Below are 18,924 nucleotides of genomic sequence, written 5' to 3' on the forward strand. Positions count from 1 at the left end.
CTAAATGCCAGGAGGTTTGGATGCTACGCTCTGCTATCACTCATCATAATGCATGCTGAAGTGTGAGGGAAGCCTGCTAATGGGTTTGCTGTCTAATGGGACAGTCTGCCAAAAGCTGGTGTATTCTTTTAACCTGTGGAGTACATCTATCTGACTGCTGCTGAACAATTCAGAGGAAACCGCAGCTGGAAAATGGCATTGAGCTCAGTGGATGATAGTGCTATAAATGTGCAGAGTGTGGGACTGTGTTGATCATGCAGCTGTGTCCTGTCTCACCGTAGGAGCTGAGTGTGTGTGTGTGTGTGTGTGTGTGTGTGTGTGTGTGTGTGTGTGTGTGTGTGTGTGTGTGTGTGTGTGAGTATGTGTGTTAAGAGACTGTGGGGGCTGGAGCATGTGTGCGCCTCTCTGCATCTCTTCTCTCCATCCCGTCAATTTTGATTGACAGATGAAGGGGGGAAGTGTATAATTTATCACTTCCTGGTTGGTCCAAACCCACAATGCCCTGCAGTCAGAGACCAGGCTTGGTCCCCCAGAGCAAAAGTCAGTTTATTAAACCCTTAATGGACAACGCCACACACAGACATGCACGCACATACACTCACACACACACACACACACACACACACACACACACACACACACACTCTGTTGGTCTCTCTCCCTGGCTGCCTCTCAGTCATGTTTAATGTATAATGAATGAATGATTCATGGCAGGGGAGAGGATTTTGTATTTTAGGACTACTTATTCATTTATACTCACACCAGTCGCTTTTTAAAATATACCCAGGGTGTGATTTTTTTATTTTTTTTAGCAGCATGTATAAGGTCACCAGGTTTTCTAGACACATCATCCCCATCATTTTTAATGCGAAGTTCCTCATTTTTGATAAGTCCTGCATTTTGTATATTGTACCATTTACATCCATATTATGCAACAGAATTTATGAAAGCACTTCAATAACCACTTGTCTATTATTATTTTTTATTTATCCAGTTATTACAGTGTGTGGGATGCATGTTCTTTCACAGAGCAACACCTGGCTTCATACTTAAATTTGCACTAATCATTTTTTATATTAAAAGTGATCAATTTAATATGTGTAATGTGAAAAAGGTGAGGACATAAGGTTTCTAAAGAGTTTGTTGTAGAAAATTAAAATTGATAATATGTCAGTGTTCACAACTTGCTTCTGGTGTCCCCAAGTGTCCATTAAGTCCAATTAATACAGGTTTACAGAGAGAGTTTATTTGAGTTTTCAAGGAAAGTAGAAATGAGAAAGGCAAGAAAATATTTTTGTCACAAAGACATATTGAACATAGTTTGACCCTGGCTGAAACATTAAATTGTCTCAAGTTAATGTGGTAGAAAGCACTTACTGTAATCAGCAGCGACACAGTGGCCGGGCATGAGCCTCTCAGTCTGTGTTAATTCACTGCACAGAGGTGCCATCATAATCACTTTATTCAAGCACACTGCTTGGATTTTCTAAACAAAAACCTGGCCTGCTGTGCTTTGCTTCAACATGCGTGTTTTTGATAATGTTACCACCGCACATCTCCACGTACACACATTCACGCGTGAATGGGCACAGTATGTGCATGCCACAAAGACACACGGGCAGGAGGTGATATTTGATCCACGGTGAGCTGCAGGCTCCCTCTGTCAAAGAGGAGGCATTTACCCAACCTGCAGAGCATCCCCTCTCCCTGTGTGACACACGTTGGATCAAATGTATTCATAAAGTGCTTCTGACAAACACCAATGTAAACCATCACAACAATAAAAGACAAGCAAGAAACTGCATGTTCTCTGCCTTTCTGAAGCCTGGATGTGTAGGGTTGGAGGTGTGTGTGCCGCTGTGGGTGAGGAGGGCAGATGGTGTTGCTCTAGGAATCTTTCTACATTAGGGTGCACAGCAGGTGGTCCCCCCATGTGCATGTGTGTGCGCATGTGTGTGTGTGTATGCCATCATGTCCTACACTGCCAGTGAGAACCAGTGCACAAGGACATCTCTGCAGACCTTGCCTTTGGCCTGTGTCACTAACACTTATGTCTACTTTGCTTTCTGTGTGTGTGTGTGTGTGTGTGTGTGTGTGTGTGTGTGTGTGTGTGTATCGGACCGGCAGAAGGACACAGGCTGTAAAGAGAGTTTGCAGAAGTGATGTCTTTTGGCGATGCAGGGCTGCAGGGTGATGAAAGGATGGATGGATGACAGAGCAGACGAAGAGAAGCGACGAAGGAGCACGAGTATGAAATGAAGTGGTCTCTGAAGGAGAGAGATGAGACTGAGGGGTCTCTAATGTGTTTGTTGTCTCGCTTTTCATCTCCTTCAGCTTTCAGTTGAAGTCAGCTATGATTGACAGATTGAGGAAGGAAGTGTTTATTTTATTAGCTGAGGGTATAAAAGAAGAAGGAGAGACTACAAAAAGTTTTAATCAAGATCAACACAGAAACTTTGAGAAATGATATCAGCAGCTTCGTTGCATTTGAGGAACAGTCGTGACAAATGTGTGTGTTTGTGTGTGTGTGTGTGTCTACTTCGGTCTGGCGTACGCATCTGCTTTAACAGACCGCTATCTCCCTCCTCACATTTGCTGGTTTTCAGGAAGTGCAGGCTGCCTGTGAGCAAATCAGAGCGCGGCATGCTATTGACTGCCTGGAGGCTTTTAGCTGAACAGATGGCTTCTTAGTGAATGAGAAATGACATTCATGTGAAATGTTACGGGAAACAGACACAGACGGACGGCATGAGGGAGTCTGGACGGAGGCAGGGCCAGAGAGAATGTCTGTGATTCAGTTACGGGCAGATGTCAGAGTGTTTGGATCTCTTTTTTTTCACAGAATAACACAGACAAGCTCTAAGTGGAAAACCATGTCAACGCGGAGTGCTGTTTATCTGAATATCCTGACATGAGTCCCATCCGCCACAACAGGAGCGGAGGACGATGGCGGTGCTTGTTTAAATCTTTTAGTCGGCAGCTGCCAAATTGATGGTTGTGTTCCTCAAAGGGGTTTCCTCAAACTGTGTCCTCTTTCATTTCACGTTCAAGTTCTAAAAGTCATTTTCAGTCAACAGTCGTCCTTTTAGCTATTATCTTGATGAAGGTGAATAGATAAATGCTGCTTTCATCGTGATTGCACTTACATCAAACCTCTGCTCCTTTCTGTTTTGCTTTTGATTTCCCTCCTCTGTTCATGTGTTCCATCGTCACCTCCTCACCTCAGCCTGCAGAACAATACAGGGCGTGTGCATGAATGCTTTTGTCATCTCCTTTCTTCTCCTCCTTTCTCTGATTCCCCATAATTATCAGATGAGTTAGAAAAGCCCATTACAGAGGAGAATGCAGTTTGTTTTCCTATCCACCGTTAATGGGCTTATTATTCTATTCCAAGCCTGCACGTAAGGTAGATGAGGGAGAGTACGTGTGACCGTTTGAGGCTGTGTGTTTATAGAGGATGATATGACTATTTAAGAGATAAATGTTGGAACAGCTTAAGCAAAACTATGTAGCCCTTGACATGAAAAATAACACATTTATAGTCACATACATTGATTTCTGAGGAGCATGTTGTACCTGCTGCAATATCAAAAGACTGATCAATTCAACTAAGATTAACATGCTAATGTTTCCAGGTGTGTGTAGATGGTGACAAACATGGTACGTGTCTGCATCTGCTTGGGTTTCATTGGCTGCGTCGTTCGTCATGTCTCATCACTGTGTGATTGTGCAAATGTAATGAGTAATGTATTCTTTTTCTCTTGTTAGTTTGTTTGAGGTTAAATTAACATCACAGGCTTTATTCATTAGCATTAGTCTTTAATCTATCCCCTGATGAGTTAATCTGTGGCACAATGAGTTGCTGTCTCTGTAGTGTGTTTGTTTGATTGGTTATGTAGTACGACTTGGAAACCAATCACTGGTTCCACTTTTGGAAATGACACTGTCTCTATGAATCTTCTGTTCTCTCTGAACACCTCTGGCCTTTATCACGAAGGTCAACAGAGGTCAGTGTTGTCGGACTTCTGAAATCCTTCACACACACACACACACAGACGCAAACACACGCACACAGAGGTCCTGTGAGCACAGTAGGAGGGAGACTGAGAAATTAAACGCAATCCAAAAGCTTTGGGATTTGATTTATATGATAGTTTTGAGATTAAAGAGACAAAAATAGCTGAGATTACACACACATAAAAGATAAATGCATTATTTATTATATATAAGGAGTATGCATAATTTAGTTTATTGTATTTCTTCAGTGGATTTGACTCTGAATTAATATATGCAGGAAACATTAAAATAGAGGCAATATTTAAAAAAAAAAAAAAAATCCAGAAGGATGTTTGAAGGATAACATACATGGAAAACAAAACAGAGTCCAGCTGATGCTGTTGTGTCTGTGACTGTTAAGTGAGGAAAAGAGAAAAAAAAAATCACAAAAACAGAGTGAAAAAGAGTGATGAGACTGTGAGGGATTAAGGAAGTTAATCTGAAGCTCTGATTGTGTGAGAGGGCAGGGTGAAACAAGGGTTGCTCTCATCTCCCGCCCTCCTATTCTCATCCCTCATCTCTTTATCTCTTTAAACCTCTTGCTGGGAATTTGGAGTTTGATATTATCTCACCCTGTCTAGCATTCATTCTTGCATTTACACCAGGGTTGGGGAACATTTTCCCATCGAGGGCCATGTCATTTTTCTGTCGTCTTTCGAGGGCCATACTCGATAGCAATTGCATCAGGGTGGCCTTGGCCGCCTGGCCGCGCTTGACGGCAGCCCTGGCCATATTAAATTATTACTCACGCTAACCTCTCGAATCTTGAAAGTCTCACCCCTTCTCTCCCTGTTGGTCCACAGACAACATCCTCGGTCCAGATAAGCTCGAGGGCATAGCCAACTTCAGCACCTTCCTCCTGGACCGTTCATCGGGCATGCTGTTCCTGGGTGGTAGGGATGCCATACTGGCTGTGGACACCAAAAACCTGAACCAACGCCTACAGAAGGTAGGAAGGATGTGTGTGTGTTTGTGTGTTTTGTGAGTGGTCGTTGTATTGATCACATTGTATTGTTAATGTCTTCTTGTAAGAATTATATGTACACTAAATATGAAGGCTGCAGGTGGTTCGCTTAATTAATGAGGCTTAGAGGTGCTGATTGGCGGAGCTAACTGTCTCCTGGCTGTGGTTTCCTGCTAAACATGAAGACATGAAAGAGATATAGATTTTCTCAGCTAAACTGAATGAACATATTTCACCAAAAACTCCAACTGTTCCTTTACATGACGTCCAGAAAACAGCTGAAGAATTGGTCCGGGGTTGATTGCGATGATCTGGATCTCTGTTTGTAACCATAAAATATGGATCTAATTGACTTTGGGACTGGATTCAAATGCTAAGTTATGTTTGAGGGACCTATTCTGTTTAGAAATTGCTCAAGTTAGGACTCCCTGGGTGTGTCAACGTTAGTACGTTTTCTTGTTGAGCTAACCGACTAATATATTGGGAAAGTCTCAAAACTGACTTCTGAGCAGGTACTGATGAGCAAGTGACAAAAACTTATCCAATCTCTCTTTTCTCTTGTTCCAGATTGTTTGGAATGTACCGGAGGAGAAGAGAAGGTCTTGTGTGGCAAAGGGAAAGACGGAGGTGAGGGTTATGTGTGTGTGTCTGTAAACCTAAACGGATTCTATATCCAAATTCAAATCCAAACCTGGTATAATAAGATCCCCATCTTGTTTCAAGTGTAATTTGCTGGATTCAAGTGGCCTCAGACATTTAACATGTGCGATGGAACCTATATACTGTACTGCAGCATGGACATGTACTATTTGTGTGTGCGTCACAACCCCGTGCTGTTAGGCATCGGATGGGAAGTTCTGGGATTTATGCCAAGACCTCATCAGGGGTGTGTGTGTGTGTGTGTGTGTGTGTGTGTGTGTGTGTAGAGACAGAAAGAGAGAAAGAGTAAGAGAGTATGTGAAGTCGCAGATGTCCAGTAACTGTTATGGAAACTGATTAAATAGAGCGTACTGTACACTCAAGCTGTACATCTCATTATGCTTCAAGCTACAATAGGACATCAACCAAACAGCTTACAGTAAACTAACTGTACACTGGAACTGTATTTGTTGAGTAACGTCTTACTGACTCATTGGTTTTGACAGTTTACCAAGCAGTACCAGCCTCAGCATCATAGCTGAGATTTCTCTAATGGCCTGATAGTGCTCAAAAATGCCGGACAAATGCCTCCAGTCCAGCAAAATGAGGTCAAATCAAAAGATAAACAAAGCCACTGGAAGGTCAGTGTGTTAACAGAAGGGAAGTGCAATTAGTTTTGACCCACTTTGCACAATCGTCACAGTTTTTAGCTTTCCGCTACAAGGAGCTCGCGAGGTGAAAGACTGATGACGGCATGAGAGAAAGCTGGAGTTTTTCCCAAGCAAACATTGATTACAAGATTATAAGTGAGTCAGAAGGATTAAGAAGAAGGAGACAGGGAAGGAAACAGGAAGTGTGTGTGTGTGTGTGTGTGTGTGTGTGTGTGTGTGTAGAGCCACTCAAATTGTGGTGACAAATATCTGTTACACAGTCACATTGTGGAGACTCGCCATACCTGTGGGGACAAAACTAAGTTTAGGCAAGTGGTGGTCATGGTTATGAAAAGTCTCCAGGAAAGGAATGTAAGTCTATGTAATGTCCCAAAAGTGATGAAAACCTAATGTGTGTGTGTGTGTGTGTGTGTGTGCGTGTGTGTGTGAGAATCATGCGAAAACTACAGACTCAGAAGGACAAATCAGGACAAGTTAGTGGGGTCACACAATGCTCGGCTGTTATCAGAGATGTTAACACTGCATTGATCATAAGCCAGAACAACACATCAGACACTAAGTGTCTTTTGTGAGACGACAAAGGTAGGTTAACACTATTCAGCTGAGCTCAAGTCTGTTGACTATCCACCAAATCCCATCTTGCAGGAGAAATCTGATATTAAATGCCCTGCAGTGAATTCACATGTGAACAAATGTTGACTCATCAGTGATTATTATTTAGTATTGACTGGAGAGTTGTTTACCTGAGTACACACAGGTTTGTGTTGCCTTTCAGCAGGTGAGACAGGTGATAGGTTTGGACACACAGGCCAAGATTTGTTTTTGCAGATAGACTGATAGATAGTCAGCTCTAACCTATAGTTATTCATTCTCATGGCCACTCGGGGGTCCTGCGACATTGACACGTATCCCCTTGTAAAGTTGTGGTGGCTAATGTGCTAGCAAACTTTTTCCTAATGACACAGAGTAACATTAGCATTGCTTTAGAGCAGCTTTAAAAAAAACAGCAACATTTAGTGTGACAGTGAAAGTGTGACAGATCTACTTCCAGTAGAATCGCGTTTAGTACGTCGGTCTCAGTTAGCATGAAAGCTTTTAGGTGTTTTGGGGGCAGGATATTCAATTTGCACAGCGAGCTCTAACATCGTGGAAGCTCACACACTCACAGAGAATAGAATAAAATAGAATCAAATTGAGCAGAATAGAGCCATTCTATTCACCCCATGCCAGATAGTGAATGAAGCCTATTATGAACGAGGTTAACTTGGACCAGTGAAATAGCTAATCCCAAGATGATCCCATTGTTACCCTCCTGAGCTGTCTGTCTCTCTTCCTCTGGCTCTCTGTCCATCTCACATGGAGCTGTACCAGTGTTAGGGCTGCTGGTGTGGTGTTGGGGGGGTCAGATTTGGGTGACATGATCCGTGCATCAGAGAGGATCAGGTCCCTGTGGCGAAGGTGACTCAGGCCTGGAGCTCATCCAGGGAGGCACGCAAAGTCGCACACACACACAGACCGGCTAAGACAATTTGCCTGCATCATGGTGTCATGGTAACTGGGGAGGGACAATAGGGGTGTTTTTCCATGACAGCTGTGGGCTGAGTATGCATGTGTATAGAGAGGAGAGATTAAAAAAGGGAACACAGACATCATCTATGTCGTGTATTTATGAGACGGACAAAGGAGCACATAAGTGTGCTGGATGTGTATTATTCATGCATGAAAGTGAGGGATCTGTTGCAGTTTACATGGCCGTGTGAGTCTGAGTTAGTATGGGTGATCTCTGCTGGTAGCAATGGGGGTCTCAAGTGTCTGACCCAGCAGTGGGGGTCTCCAGTTTCCAATCAGAATCATTGATACCCCAGCTGCTCCTAGAATCCACTCCAACCTTTCTCCTAAAGCTCAGCGTGCTCAGCACAGGACTGCTTCTGGTCATGGACTGATGTGTTGGTTTGTTTGACCAATCATCATCAAAACACACGTGATTTTGGTTCAAAAAGTCATTACAGATTAACCTGAAGTTTTTAGTTATAATTACATATGCTGTACAACATATACAGACATATATACATATATGTAGGTGTGTGTGTGTGTATTTGATTGAACATCAGTTTAGATAATAATGCAGTGATATATTGAAGATAATGTATTTCTGCATTTTCTATCTTGTATCAAAATCAAATTTATCATTTTTATGTGATCGTGGACCTTCTCTGTCACATGTTTCTCATGTTTTACGATGTTGAAACTGAGCCAGGCTCTTTAATAATCTTATTTAAAATGTAATAAATGTATACATATGCAGGAAATGGTGAATTTTTTCCCTAATTTATTGAACTTGTCTGTAACTATTTGTCTTTATTTCTGGGTGTTTGTCTCCCCCTGCAGGTCGACTGTAACAACTACATCCGTCTGCTGGAGTTTCTGGGTGATGGACGCATCTATGTGTGTGGCACCTACGCCTTCGACCCCCAGTGTGCCTTCCTGGTTAGTCCGTGTGTGTGTGTGTGTGTGTGTGTGTGTGTGTGTGTGTGTGTGTGTGTGTGTGACAGAGAGAGTGAGAGAGAGAGAGAGAGAGAGACCCTCCTCTTCATCTGCGCCTGCATGTGTGAATTTATATTTGAGTGAGACATTATAGGGCAGATCTATGCCTGAGGATCTGCCACATCACTGCACACACACACACAGCTGCAGCTCACTATAATTCCAAAACGGGTGTGACTTTGCTTACATGTGTGTCCCTGAGCGTGATTGTCTGTGTGTGTGTTTGCACCTACAGTATGTGCACTAAGAGCTGCAAATGAATCTGTGTGACAAGTTCCCACACTCATTCACACCCAAGTCCTTCACCAAACAGACAGGCAAAAGAGCACACACTCACACACACACACACACACACGCTGTTATCCTACCCTGCAGGAAATGTGTTCATATTTAAACTTTTTTGCCTTTTTCAGACTCCACTCAAACTTTTCCTGAGTGATTTTTAGAAAAAAACCTTTGGTGCCACTCAGCCAACAAAACCTTTCAGATGTTTTGTTATGAGTGACATTTTCTGAAAGGTACTCTGAGCACTAACGGCGCTAAAGCTTTAAGCACAAAAGAGCATAATTAGACTCAATTATGGTTTCATCTCAAGCAGACAACCTGTAGAGATCAAGTTGAAACCAAATATTTTTTCACCATATTTAATTGAGAGGCTAATAAAACAGAAGACAGCTGTGAGAAAGAGTAATCTACATAATTACCATTATTCACACGGCAATTCAGCGTTGCCTTTGCAGCTCTGACTCCTCTCCTCCTGTCGTCCCCCAGGAGGTCTCGTCCTTCACCCTGGAGAAAGCCGAGGATGGAGGGGTGAAGATGGAGACGGGGAAGGGCAAGTGTCCCTTTGAGCCCAGTCAGCACTACACAGCTGTTATGGCAGGTGGGACAGTACCGCTGAACGTTTGACCAATTGATTGATTTATCTACATTTGTTTGTTGTCTGGTTTGTCAGGGTATCAGTCTAAGCTATTTTTTTATATTTAAATAAATCCCACTTAATTCTGTCTGTCTTGTCTAAGGTGGTACCCTATACACAGCAGCCACCAGCAACTTCCTGGGAACGCTGTTCGACATCTCTCGGGCAACGGGCCCTGAGCAGGAGCGCATCCGAACTGAACGATCCATCAACTGGCTGAGTGGTGAGACACACATGCATGCTTGGACACACTCACGCACTTGTAAACCCTCATATTTACTGTACATGTGCTGACATGCACAGACAGTTGATCATACTTTCCCACAGGAAAATGTCTAATTGCATGTGTGTCTTTCTCAGACCCCGAATTTGTGAGCTCAGCCTTCATAGAGCAGTCCGCAGACAGCAACCCGACAGGAGACGATGACAAAATCTACTTCTTCTTCACCGAGGTGGCCAAAGAGTATGACCTCTACACCAAAGTCAAAGTGCCCAGGGTGGCACGAGTCTGCAAGGTAACCCTACGTCTCGACTGACTGGTTGACTGATTGCCTCGTTTGAATTCACTGTGGGCTTAATCTTTCTCTCCCTGTCTGTTCAGTCTGACGTGGGCGGGATGAAGACTCTGCAGCGACGTTGGACCACCTTCCTCAAGGCTGAGCTGGTGTGTGAGGACAAACCCAGTGGTCAGCGCTACAACATCCTGACTGATGTTTTCACCACACAACACACACCAGGCGACCCCAGCAGCACACACTTCTACGGACTGTTCACATCCCAGTGGTGAGTTAAGGAATAAGCATGGGTAAAACCACAGATTCCCTCTCTCAAAACATACTGAAGTACAAGCTGTACTGTTGCGTATATTTAAAGGATAGCATGGAGGTACACCACTCTCGTGTCTGCCAATTCAATATGAAGATCCAGTCAGGAGATGGTTAGCTTGGTTTAGCATAAATACTGGATGTGTAGGGAAGTGGCTAATCTGGCTTTGTCAGAAAGTACCAGAACCTCTGATGCTGCCTAATTAATGCATTTTATCTTGTTTAATCCATATAAAGTTGTGGTATTACTCCAAGACAAATCCAGGCCAGCCCCCTCACAAAGCACCAACCTTGTGGCTTAATGTCAACCATTCTTTCTCTCAGGGAGCGTGAGGAGTTATCAGCAGTGTGTGTTTTCAGTCTGTCTGACATCAGCAAAGTGATGGATGGCCCTTTTAAAGAGCTGAAGAAGACCTGCGAGAACTGGATCAACCCTGAACCTGTCCCCACACCAAGGCCTGGCCAGGTACTAAACTGTACAACCACATAACTACTGCATATGTACTATCATCACCTTTTCTTATACAGTGGTATATAAATAACAATAAAAATATCTCATAACTTTTTGTCCTTACCTCCACATTTTGTAGTGTTTGAACAATGCTTTGAAGGATGAGGGGTTTGAGTCCTCCCTGAAACTTCCTGACAAAGTGTTGACATTTGTGAGGGACCACCCCCTGATGGAGAACAGTGTAACTGCAGCGCCCCTGCTGGTCCGGAAGGGAATCACATACACCAAGCTGGCTGTCACGCAGACTGGCAGCGGAGAGGAGCTGAGAGGAGCAGTGCTGCACCTTGGAACAGGTGAGGGGAGAAGGCAGCATGGATTAGAAAGGACAGGATATGAAGGACAGGATATGTAAAGAAAAAAAAATGTGCAGATGAAAGTTGTGGAAGTGAAGAACTTTTTGATAAAAAATGAGATTTATTGTTCACCAAGTGTGTTTGTGTGTGTTGCAGATCGTGGGGAGCTCCACCGGGTGGCAGTAGTCGGCCAGAATGCCACCTTATTGCAGGAGATTCCCCTGTTCACCTCACAGGAGCCTGTCAACAACATATTACTGCACCAGGTAGAGCATTTACACATGCTGCATAAACACACAGACATGCATATCTGCGGTGCCCAGAAATACCTGTTATAATGCTCAGCGTTAATGTGCTGGTTCCCCGTGTTTCCAGGGCTGGGCTCTGGTGGGCAGCCCCCTGTCTCTGGCTCGTCTCCAGGCCGAAGGCTGTGCTGTGTATCTCAGCTGTAAGGTGTGTGCCAGAGCCAGAGGCCTCGGCTGTGAGTGGAGCACAACTGAAGAAGCCTGCAGGCCCACAACTGCAGAGTGAGTACTACAGAAATATCCCAATGAACTGGAAGCCTTCCAAAACTGAAAAGCAAAAGCAGACAGCAGCAGTACAGTGTCAGAAAACGAACCTGTTTTACTGACATTCTGCTCACACCTACGCACAATTTTAATGAAAGCCTAAATGTAATGTAAGAAATGTAGTCATGCAGGAAACACTCCTATGTAACCTTTACATTAATCTGTCAAAACTGGAACTGTTTACTGATTTGTTGATAGACTAATCAGTTATTTGAAGAAATCTTTAGATAAGCACAAGTTATTTTCCTCCTGACACTTTGATGCAAAAGTGTGACTCCATTTTGTGTGTGTGTGTGTCCAGGCCAGGTCCAGGTGATATGGTAGATGATGCCTTGAGAAAGTGTGATACAAAGGACGGTAAGTGTATCTCATTTTTACGTTTTCATTTGGAGACGGCAATGTAAATGTCGAGTTCTTCCTGTGGAATACCTCCATGTCTGTTTCTCTTAAAACTCTCTCCTGTCCCTGCTTGTTGTCTCCTCCAGGGCGTTGCAGCCCGTCCATCAGGGAGCTGAGGGTTTCTATGGGTCTGCGCCTCCTGTTGCCATGTGTCCAGCTGTCTCCCAGGCCCTGTAGCTGGGAGCATCCTCCCCACAGGCACACCAGGCAGCACCACTCTGACCTGGAGGTGACTGTCACAGAGGAAAGCCTGGGAAAATACATCTGCACGTGCCAGGTACAAAGGCAAAACATCAAAACTTAAAGGAGCCAATTTACCCCACCTATACTTTTTGATGCTTATAGGCATGATATTAAGTAATAATAACAATGAAAATAATAATAAGTAACAATAAAGGGCAGCCAGTGTGTTTGCTGCAAACCTTTTAGCAGCGAATACAGCTGATATGCAATTTTAGACACTCCTACTACTAATCAAACAACTCTCTTCTTTGTCACTTCGCCATGTCCAGGAGGCGGGACCAGGTATCAGAGACCCCACCCCCTGTCGCAGAGCAGCCTATCAGTTGACAAGAGAAGACCCCAGTGCTGGAGGGACAGTGGCGACGGCAGGAGGTCGTCACGTCCTGGCCATCTACATCCTTTTCTTCTGTGGGGGTACAGCGTTTGGTATATTTCTCCTCTACTTCATGTCCCGTCGGCGCAGCATTGGCCGCCAGGGCCACCACCTGCCAGATAATTCGCTGTCATCAGAGAAGGGGCGGGACTTGCTGGGCTCGTCAGCCACGCCACAGTCTCCAAGCAGCGCCAGCCTGCTGTCCGAGGGATTCAGACTGACAGAAAAACGGAATGGGACGGCGACCACAACCACGTCTACAACACTCCTCAGCAGCCAGGGTAATGGTGGCCATCATGGCAACAGCTACAGTGGCACCCTGATTCACAGCAACCCCAGCAATGGCCATGGGAATTCCCTGTATACCAACTGCAACACAAGTAGCAGCGGGCTGAAGTTTGCCTCCGAAATTTTAGCGGCAGACATGCTGGATGGAAGGACGGGGGAGAGGGAGAGACCAAAGGGGGTAGAGAGGGATTCAGGGGAGGGGGATGAGGTGGATGAGGGGCTGGGGGACGGGGTAGGGGATGGGATGAAAGGACTAGAGGAGGAGTTGTCCAGCTTTCCCATGTTTAAAGCACCAGCACCCCTGGCTCAGTGTGAAGAAAGCTCAATATGAAAAAGTGATACAAATGTACTACTGATTGCACCATTTTGCATTCTCCAAATAAACTGAATACTACTGGCAGACATGCAAAATGGCTACTGCCAAATGCCTTTGAATGGGAGCTGTGGCATGAAGAGAGACTACAGAGATATTTGAGAAATATATGATAAGTTTATGTCTACGTATGTGAGAGAGACGTGTGGAAAGACAGAAAACATGTTCCAGTGTTGCAAGTGACTCAGGACGAGAACCACAGCGAAATAAATATGTCAGATGTAAATATAACATGTAAATACAAGCAGTCTGAATTTTGCCTGTGGACACGGAGCTGAGCGTGATATCACGCAATCTAAATGTTACACAGAATCAAAGATGAAATGTCTACGCGTGTAGGCACGGAAAAGCCATAATGTCTTTCTCCTTAACTTCTGTTGTTGTTTGCTCTCTCGTTCTCTTCTCCTGATGGCACTGCAAAAAAAAAGTGCACTTTGAGTGTCTCAGCACCTCTTTCTGTGTCTCTATATCTATTATACACCACTCAAATCCCAGACCCTGATGGGTCCAAAGGCACCAAAGGACTGCTGAGCCATAGACTGCCCAGTCAGACTGTACCGGTCCTGTCAGACACTTAAGAACCATGAATTCACTGCAGAGCCCTCAGATGGACTACAGTGACTGTGACGGGGCTGTTCCTGCCTACGCTGCAGCAGAGGTCAAGAGGACGATGGGGCTGAAGGTCACCTATCAGATCTGTGTCTGCAGAAAGCTCAAGACGCACAGCAGATGGAAGTAACTGACAGCTGGCCAGATGTGCCACAGTTCACAGTTAGTTACAGAGACAGACGGCAAATGATTTTCAAAAGAATGTGAAATTCATTTCAGCATCACAGAGTGGACCTTGCCCGACACGAAGCCACTATCACCTTGTTTTGTGAATGTGGATTTCCACATGAAAGTGTATTGTTTTGTCATGTCGTTTTGTAATAAAGCCTAAAAATGTTGCTGTTAACCTGGTATCACTGTTGCCCTTCTGTCTGGTGAAAATCAGATGAAAAGATGAAAGATCTGAAACAAAATTGTACAGCGTGATTGTGTGCCCTTCCCAGAAATGGACCAAACCTTGAAGTAAATTCTAAAAGTGTGTGTGAAGTTACTGAGATACAGCCTATGAATAAATACAGTGATTATATATTAGGAGTCCATTTGGGCCACACAGGCTTGTAGTTTAATCTTTATAGAATACACAGCTGCCACAGGAATAGAAGCTACAACCAGTAGCTGTTTAGCTTAGCTTAAAATCTAGGGACAGGTGGAAGCAGATAGCCTTGTAATTACAGCCTTTATGCTAAGCTATGCTAACTGGCTGCTGTAGCGTCAGACGTCACAGACTGTTTCTGTTGACTGTGACATCATACCATCCTAAGAGGCAAATGGAACAGGCTTTATATTTTACACCAAATATTTCCCGACAGTGAAAAACTCCTTTTGCCGTCTCGCAAGAGTGTACCCTCCATCTGTGCTCCAGTCACTCAAAGGTAAGACAAAGGGCAATCAGTTTCTCAGAGAGATGATGGTCATTCGAATCTTTCGTTGTCTTTGAAGCCCTCTTTCTATCTTAAGTAAAATACTCAAATTGGGAGAGACAGCACATGAGGGTACAGCTATTTATAATTTAACATTATTTAATGGCACAAATAAAGCAGTCCAATCCATGTATTGTCATCACAGGGACATTAATATAACATTTCACTTATGGTGTAATCCTGCAGCCTTTTGTATCTTGTGTGTGGCACATGAAAGTATGTGTCTGCATATGTCTACAAGAATACTTTCTGGAAATAATAAAAGCTACCTACCTCCAGTCTGCTGATTTCTCTTTAAAAAAAAAAAAAAAAAAAAAAAAAAAAATAAGTGTAAAGTGTATAAACACAGGACAGAGGTAGGGACATAAAGGGAGGCAGTATGATGCCCTAACAGAAAAAAAAAAAAAAAAGTCAATAAAAACAATACAAATAATTATACAAAAATCAAAAACAAAAGAGAAGTAACAAATAAATAAATAATTGTAATAATGCCAGACAGTTACAGTGTCTGTGTGTATGAGTGCATACACACAGACACATACAGGGCAGGTGTGATGGGAAAAGGTTTATGTGGCAACTTAATTGAATGTAGACATATGAAGTTAAATGTTTGGAGGTTCATCTTGCACAATGTAGATGATTTATTGATTTATTCTTTTCCAGAATTCATCCATGGGGCAGGGCTGTGGATTTGATATGAGGTTTGTGTGGGTGGAGTTGTTTAATTCACCAGCAGAGGGTGGAGGTTATTTGCAGTGTATTGAAATGTGACTGTGAGTGATTGGGCTGTTTGTGTGTCAAAGGTTTTTTTTTTTTTTAGTTGAACTGGGTCAGCTTTTTTTTTTTTTTTTTTTTTTTTTTCTTGCTGCGGCTCTTTCTATAGTGAGGGGTTCAGATATGAGCAAGTGTGAAGTAATGGCATTAAAATAACATGTTAATAACAGTAATGTCAGTTAGCTAACTGAGCCTATTCCCACGGCGTGTGGTGGTGGCGTCCTAGCCTGTGTTTGCAGATTGCACTTCGGGGTGGTTACGTTAACTAACTTAAAGCTCAAACAAAAATAAGCTATTAAACATCAAAATGTGTCCATTTCAAAGTGAAATATGTGCAGCAACATGCATTTGTTGCAGTCATGAATGGCACGCAGCTGTTGCTGACCAAACCTGCATCAACCTGGAGCCTATAGGACTAAACAAAACACTGATTCTCTTACCTTTGTAGTTTTACAACTAATGCTACAGAAGTTCAGTGAGACAAGTCTGGACTGAATCAGCTTTTTAAAGGACGCTCACTAGATATACTAACTTTAACTTTAGAATTAACTTCATATTTTAATATTTAAGTTAAGTGAAGGCAGAGATGTTTAAAAAGATCGATTTATTACTGAAAGACAGACAAATTCAGGAGAGATAGCTCTGACAGCTTGACACCACGATATCTAACATTACCCCTGTTGTTAATATGGAATGTAATTTATGTATTTGAAAGTAGGAAGAGAAATACAGGCACAGTGTCTGGAAACATGCAATCTCAACCATCCAGCAGTTTGGCAGGCTTTTCGTAGCCAAAAAGCATGAAGTCCCTCTCATAGATCTTGTACAGCTTCCTCCTGGCCTCTAGGGGCACTGTTTTGAACCAGTCCTCCACAGAACCAGAAGAAGTCACATTTTCATAGGAAGGAGGGATCTTAACGTCATCCTGCAGCTTTAAGATCTTAAACAGCTGTTCAGCATCCTCTTGAAGGGTCTCTTGATAGCCAATAAAGTCATACCTGAGAAGTAAAACAAAGCAACGTCAAACTGCAGGTGAGATGAGCATAATTTGTACCAACATTGAATTCATTGGTCATTTGTGGATATTGAAGCAACACTCCAATAATTTTACACATCAAGATGGAACAAAAAACACCTTGATTGAGCTAAATTAGCTTTCAGTTTAGCCAATTCATGCATCAAATTCTTGAAAGCCTGACATTAAAGTGACTTTAATAATGTGTAATTTTAAGACCTGGCCCTGGTAAATGTTTCTGGAGCTGGGATGTTAGAAATATTGAGCTGAAAGGTCTTACTGTATGGAGCAGGGGTAGCACAGGCGGTTCATCTGCCTCCAGTGGGGCTCATAGGGACGTCTCCTCTCTGTCTGTGGGTCTATCAGGTACTGAATAAAGTTGTAAAATGAGGGCTGTTTCTGGGATTCCTCTGCTGTCGCCTTCCTCTTGTCCGCTGCGTAATATGAACGACGCGTGTTCCCATAGAGGCGCAGTATGCTGTCTGCATAGCTTTTAAAGAATTTATTGGGTTTCTGGAACTTGTCCCGATAAGCAGAGATGAGACGGACAAATGGGTCCCGGACAAACATGAACTTGGTGTAGTGCTTCAACTTTGCCTGTAGTCAAAACATAAGCACACATCAACCTATGTCACACTTACCCTGTTCTGTTAGGTCAATCTACTCCACAAACAAAGGTGAATGTGCTTTCTATTTGTACTTTATGGACATTTCTGAGTCATTGCATGAGCTGACCTTTATCTCTGCTTTTGGTAACCTGGTCAACAGAGTCAGGTTATTGCTTTTGTGGATCGAGTGTCCAGGTATGGCCAAGATCTCATCATATGACTTGTTCTGTTTGAGGAAGAGCAAAACCCTTTTCCAGTTGGTACACGCCACCTGTAGGTACGAACAAGACAGAGTCTGAGACCATGCAAGCAGCTCTGTGATGCTGTACTTCGGCACAGCAGCCACTTTCAGCCAAATGCTAGCATGCTCATAATGCCAACATGCTTGCTGGACATATTTTACTCATGTGCAATTCAAAATCCACTGTGAAACTGAACCAGTCTTCATAAGGCAATGCTTTTCAACACTCTCTTGTGTATAATGTACACAGCCTCTATAGCTGATTCTATTTTGTTAGTGAATTTCCCCAGCGTGGGATCAAGAAAGTGTTATCTTATGCTGATGTTGAACAGATACTCTGTTCAACGTGATGACCATCTTAGTGTGTTAGTATGGTAACATTTGCTAATCAGCACTTAACCCAAAGTATAGTGGAGGCTGCATAGAACGTCATCAGTTCAAACAGCGCCCCCAGTCTATTGCATTTTCATTTACTTGTCATCATGCTCTTGTCTTCTCACAATCATAGACTGCATACAATTCAAACGTATATTCAATGTGTCAGTCCTCTCATCAAGACAGGTCTTCAGCTTCCTCGTTCAGGGACTATCAAACCGGCTAACAGCCGGCACTTCGCTTTGACCACAGTCGTAGAAAAAGAGGGTTGCGGTGCTCTCTTGGACTTCTCTTGGGATTGTGGAATACAGAAGTGAAGTGTTGTGGGGCAACAAACTGTTCCAAGTGGATGAAATGACTGCATTTGTGGCACTTTCACACATTAGGTGACCTCTTAGAAATCTAGCCAGTGGTGGCATTTTGTTTAGCCAGTTTTACTTAATGTTTACTTTAACTTTATAATTAATTTAAGATTTTCTATAAAGTGAAGGCAGAGATGTTTATAAAAGATCCATTAATTACTGAGTCAAGACAGCTGTCTTTTCATTTTGACCAACTTCTTAAAATAAGTTATCAACTGACTAAAACATGTACATGTAACAGACTTATTTATTATTTTTTTTACATGGAAAGATCTTTTGATTTCAAGTCACACTCACCAACCTCATGAATCATTTCTTGCAGTGCTGTACGGTCATTGTTGCTGCAGCTAGTCT

The 18,924-nt window shown here is 43.2% G+C and overlaps 2 protein-coding genes across 3 annotated transcripts in view; one reads left to right on the forward strand and one right to left on the reverse strand.

Moving 5' to 3' along the window:
- The window catches only part of sema4f (sema domain, immunoglobulin domain (Ig), transmembrane domain (TM) and short cytoplasmic domain, (semaphorin) 4F), a 50,033-nt gene extending 35,412 nt beyond the window's left edge, over positions 1–14,621 (forward strand). For both annotated transcript variants that reach the window (XM_076725253.1, XM_076725254.1), the window contains exons 2-15: positions 4,860–5,005; positions 5,588–5,647; positions 8,719–8,817; positions 9,646–9,757; positions 9,897–10,016; positions 10,154–10,308; positions 10,395–10,576; positions 10,942–11,083; positions 11,208–11,421; positions 11,578–11,687; positions 11,797–11,948; positions 12,292–12,347; positions 12,476–12,666; positions 12,902–14,621. In XM_076725253.1, the coding sequence (XP_076581368.1) occupies positions 4,860–5,005; positions 5,588–5,647; positions 8,719–8,817; positions 9,646–9,757; positions 9,897–10,016; positions 10,154–10,308; positions 10,395–10,576; positions 10,942–11,083; positions 11,208–11,421; positions 11,578–11,687; positions 11,797–11,948; positions 12,292–12,347; positions 12,476–12,666; positions 12,902–13,624 (2,462 nt within the window). In that variant the 3' untranslated portion in view covers positions 13,625–14,621. The remainder of the gene's footprint in view (positions 1–4,859; positions 5,006–5,587; positions 5,648–8,718; positions 8,818–9,645; positions 9,758–9,896; positions 10,017–10,153; positions 10,309–10,394; positions 10,577–10,941; positions 11,084–11,207; positions 11,422–11,577; positions 11,688–11,796; positions 11,949–12,291; positions 12,348–12,475; positions 12,667–12,901) is intronic.
- A 2,105-nt stretch (positions 14,622–16,726) lies between these two features.
- Positions 16,727–18,190, reverse strand: LOC143317465 (carbohydrate sulfotransferase 12-like). Its single transcript, XM_076725620.1, has 4 exons — positions 18,170–18,190; positions 17,720–17,863; positions 17,265–17,581; positions 16,727–16,967 (listed from the first exon to the last, which is right to left on the reverse strand). The coding sequence occupies exons 1-4, from the start codon at positions 18,188–18,190 to the stop codon at positions 16,727–16,729; spliced, it is 723 nt and encodes a 240-aa protein (XP_076581735.1).
- Positions 18,191–18,924: the final 734 nt, after the last annotated feature.

This window comes from Chaetodon auriga, chromosome 24 (genome assembly GCF_051107435.1).
Source record: "Chaetodon auriga isolate fChaAug3 chromosome 24, fChaAug3.hap1, whole genome shotgun sequence".
NCBI classification, from domain to species: domain Eukaryota; kingdom Metazoa; phylum Chordata; class Actinopteri; order Chaetodontiformes; family Chaetodontidae; genus Chaetodon; species Chaetodon auriga.